The sequence below is a fragment of the Topomyia yanbarensis genome, chromosome 3 (assembly GCF_030247195.1).
Source record: "Topomyia yanbarensis strain Yona2022 chromosome 3, ASM3024719v1, whole genome shotgun sequence".
Lineage (NCBI taxonomy): Eukaryota > Metazoa > Arthropoda > Insecta > Diptera > Culicidae > Topomyia > Topomyia yanbarensis.
Genome location: NC_080672.1, coordinates 282,056,268 through 282,060,637, shown reverse-complemented (window position 1 = coordinate 282,060,637; position 4,370 = coordinate 282,056,268). Strand labels below are relative to the sequence as shown.

The 4,370-nt window shown below is 38.7% G+C and overlaps 1 protein-coding gene across 1 annotated transcript; it reads left to right on the top strand.

Moving 5' to 3' along the window:
* The first annotated feature begins 556 nt into the window (after positions 1-556).
* LOC131692729 (ovochymase-2-like) lies at positions 557-2,898 on the top strand. The gene is made up of 4 exons (XM_058979953.1): positions 557-685; positions 876-1,043; positions 1,103-1,964; positions 2,019-2,898. Exons 1-4 carry the CDS (start codon positions 616-618, stop codon positions 2,626-2,628), a joined length of 1,710 nt encoding a protein of 569 aa, XP_058835936.1. The 5' UTR covers positions 557-615; the 3' UTR covers positions 2,629-2,898.
* Positions 2,899-4,370: the final 1,472 nt, after the last annotated feature.

The window sequence follows — 4,370 nt, the reverse complement described above, 5'->3', positions numbered from 1 at the left end:
ATTGTGCACAGGCTGAACTAAAACATGTTTTAAAAATCTCATTTTACAATGTTATTAACGCACTTACTGCTAAAAAGGACGAAAAACGAGTGCTTTAGTCTATACTGCGCAAAAAAGCCTTCCGAATAAGAAAGTATTTCAATGTTTTGTTTCAGGTGAAAATCACAGGCTCAATCTTTGAGTTTGAGTTGTCCGTGGCGAGCTGCTGCGTGTTTATAAATCCGACATTTTTTTATTAATTTTGACATTTAAAAACCTCTTTTTATTTGAGTAATTATTCAAAAATACGCAAAAGATAATTAGTTTTTCTTGTTGTTTTCATGTTCAACAAAATCCTACAGCACCACGTTTTTTATAAGCTACTGATGAGGAGACCCCCTTAAATATGGAGCTAAGACTAAGAGGTGAGCCTCGGAATACTGTGTTGTGTGTGTAGCGACTCTGAAAGAATTCTCTCAAAAACAGCTTCCGGGAAGAGAGTCCTCCTTTATGCACAAACCTTCTTTGAATGCTAAGCTAAAGATCAGCGCACTAGCTTTCCGACATCCAGTCTCAGCAGTGAGCTATGATCGGGCGGTTTAGCACAGCTCCAATCGGACAAGTTCAAGTGTTATCATGTGGGTAATCCCCGTTTTTGCATTGTTATTGATGGTGTCAGCGAATTACAGTTCGGCTGCTAAAGGAGGTGATTTTTCATGATTTTTATTGGAAAGCACCTAATGGTGTTTCTGCTTGAGGCGTGAGTTCCGAACTTTCTGTTAAGTTTGAAGCCGGTTTCAAACCTACATTTATTGTATCTGAATTCTATATCGGGTTGGGTTTAACTCCATGAAAATCGAAACAAAACTAATCGAAAAGATGCTAAATGATTTCAGTTCCATGTGGGCAGAAGCAGCTCACTTTTCTCGCATACATATATAAAGGAAACGCTGCCCTAGAAGCGGAATGGCCATGGCATGCTGCTGTTTTCCGGAAGCAGAGTAATGGAGGAGAAGACTACATTTGTGGAGGAAGCGTGATCAGTGAGAATTTTGTACTGACTGGTAAGCCTTAATTTTAAAGTAAGCTACCTGTTGTAGGTAATTGAATTGGAAATTTGTAGCTGCGCATTGCACGGTTTCGTTTCGGATGTCCCTCTCGGCAGATAACTTCCTAGTCAAGTTGGGATTGCACAACAAGAGTTACCCAAGTGAGCACTCCAGAACACACGAAGTGGTGGAAGTCATCCGGCATGATTCGTTCAACATAAATAACTTGAGAAATGATATTGCATTACTTAGAACCGAGGAGGACATCACATTCTCTGATTACATCCAACCAATTTGCCTTTGGCCAGTGGAAAAATCCGAACTGAATTCGATCCTTAGCTCTAGGGGAACTGTAGCTGGGTGGGGAGTCGGAGATGAGTACAAACTGGTTGACATATTGCAGCAAGCCACTCTGTCGGTAGTGGATTATGCTACTTGTTTGAAGAGTAAACCGGAGCATTTCAGTAAGCTGCTATCAGATGACAAAAGTAACTTTTGTGCTGGAAACCAAAATATGACGAACGTATGTGATGGAGATAGTGGAGGAGGGATGTACTTTAAAATAGATAACGCCTGGTACATTAGAGGTATTGTAAGTGCTGGAGCGCGTTCGGAAACCGGAAGACGGTGTGATCCTCAGCAGTTCGTTACCTTCACCGATATACCGTACTACCTAAGGTGGATTTCACAGCATCAAGAAAACGTCAAAAAACGGAACTTGCTTAATTTGGGAAGTTGTGGGTTGGATTCTTATAACATCACAATTCCTGAGAGTAAAAAATCAGTGTTTCTGCAATATCCTTGGACTGCTATGCTTGAGTTTAAAATGGAAAGCTCGCCCTCGATTCAAACTATTTGTAATGGTGCGCTCATACATCCGAGATTCGTTATCACCGCTGGGCACTGTGTTGATAGTAGTATCAGAAAACTTAAATTGTGAGTGAGATATTATTTGAGGTTTCATAGATATGAAGAATTATTTAATTACAGAAAATCCGTTCGATTAGGAGAGTTTAATCTCAAAACAAATCCGGACAGTGGAAAATCATTTAGTGGCGAAACTGTTTCCACAACAACGCAGTCTATCGATGTCGAGAAAGTGTTCAAACATCCTCAATTTAATAGCCCAAGGTACGATAATAACGTCGCACTCCTGAAGCTGAAGCACCCGGCCGACGCAACTAGATCAAATGTGAAACCAATCTGCCTACCGACGTTGGAGGACTACAATGAGATATACACGATCAGTGGCTGGCGCCGTGTCGGTAGGCAGTCACACATTCTAAAACGAGATACTGCTCTATTGGAAGATCACGAGAAATGTAGGTCCATTTATGGTAAAATCAACATAAGTTTAAGTTCCGATGGTAATCAAATCTGCGGAACCTATTACCATGAAAATGTCCACGATTGCTTCCATTTTATGAGTGGAGCACCATTACAGTATGTGAAAAATGCTGATCGCAAAAATCAATACTTCCTGAAAGGATTATTTTCGTTTGGATTTCCAAAATGTCAACTAAATTACACGGATGTGTTTATCAATATCAATAGGTACGCGCAGTGGATCGCGAGCATTGTGATGGATGAAGAAGCTTGAAAAAGTAATAAAATGTTTAGTGTAGAATATTATATACATGAATAGAGCTTTTATTTCAGTGAATTTTTACGATCAAGAATACTGTCTATGAGTAGGTTGGGCCAAAAAAAAATTGGAAGATCCATGATGCTTAAGCTTTTTTGATATGAATAAGAACCGTACCTTAAATTTGGTGGACTTTCATTAACGTCTAGAGGTCTACCGCAGCTCATACTACTTCTTGAAATTTTTTTAAATTTTGGGACAATTTTCGTTGTTGGAATATCTATTCAGAGCTGCCATGAAAAAAGTATTTGAGAGGATTATACACAACTACCTTTATCATGCTTCTCAGTCAGGCATTGTGATTCTCTCTCACTCACGCGAGAAGAAGCTTATCCGATGTCCAACTTTTCCGAGATAAGATGAGTCGTAAAATTCTCCGTCTCCACAAATAGCGTGAGAATGAATTTTCCGGATAAAATTTATTTGACTTTTTCCTTCTCACCGGAGAAGGTGATAAAATTTTAATTTCGTGGATATCAATAAAAACTTCAAAAAATACACTTAATTCCAAAGAAAAGCGGCAAAGAAATATGATAGACTTGTTTTTTCGTGTTTTGGAATAACGGCAGAAAAGCAGCGATCGAAAAAAGGATACCGTGATAAACTCATTCACTCATTCTCCGGCTGTTTTATTTATCCGGAGAAATAACACGTTGTATTTATCCGGAGAAGTTGTGTGAGTGCCAATAACTTTTCGTGTGAAAATGTGAGTTTTTATTGTCGCAGTAGCAATCTATCCGGGCGCATTTACTCATATGAGCGATAAATGCAATGCCTGTTCTCAGTCGATGGTTTCGTGTAAAAGTATTCTACGACAACGAACCTCATGTGTTATGTAAACAGATTACTCCAAAATATTGAAAAGCGAAAACAAATCGATACGACCTATTTTGATTGTTCGAATGCATTTGAGAAAGTACCTTACGCCCTAGCGATCAAAAAATTTGAAAAACTTGGATCGTCAAGTTAAATGGTTCACACTCAAGGATTATAACATTAGTTCTGGAGTGCCGCAAGGTAGTATCTATGGACCACTCATCTTTATGTTCTTCATGAACGACATCTGCTTAGCTTTAATTGAGCTTGAGTTTGTGCAACCACCTTTGGCTGCACAGGGTATCAGTAGATAATTATGCTTGGGAGTAGCGAAACAACTTTCAATGTGCAACTCCTGGTAATCCTAAAGTCTACAATAACTTTGATTATCTGTAAAAGTGACAACAAACGCTATTTCAAATGCGTGTGAGGTTAGCTCACCGACAGAGCTACCAAAACACATAAAGTTTGCACTGAAATTGGTAGAATGCGACCTAATATCCTTAGTGGTTCACCTATCCCCGTGGTCCATCTATCCCCACTCTCCCCTACTAGTATATGCAGTAAAGTAGCATTTTATTTGGATTTAAGATGCTTCTTGTAGTATATTAGCGTTTTCATGCATAAATATTGTAAACTTGCTTCCAATAAACTATTTAAAAACTTCTTGTCAGTAATCAGCATTTTGATGGAAGAAAAGCCGTAAAAAATATTTTCATGGCCAGCAATAATGGAGCGGTCTATTTTGCCAAAAGCGGTTTTTAAAAAGCATTTTCCATGCCTATTGGTTAATTGGGTCTTTAATAAATAATCTTATTCAACTATGTGTGGTATAAGTTGGACACCCTGTAAATATGAATGCAATCCGCCATTGCGTACCA

Bases quoted from the DNA above. Each gene is read 5' to 3' on its own strand.
- LOC131692729 (XM_058979953.1), top strand. From the start codon at position 616: ATGTGGGTAATCCCCGTTTTTGCATTGTTATTGATGGTGTCAGCGAAT. The intron at 686-875 runs GTGATTTTTCAT...AAATGATTTCAG, and splicing joins CAGTTCGGCTGCTAAAGGAG to TTCCATGTGGGCAGAAGCAG. The intron at 1,965-2,018 runs GTGAGTGAGATA...ATTTAATTACAG, and splicing joins AGTATCAGAAAACTTAAATT to AAAATCCGTTCGATTAGGAG.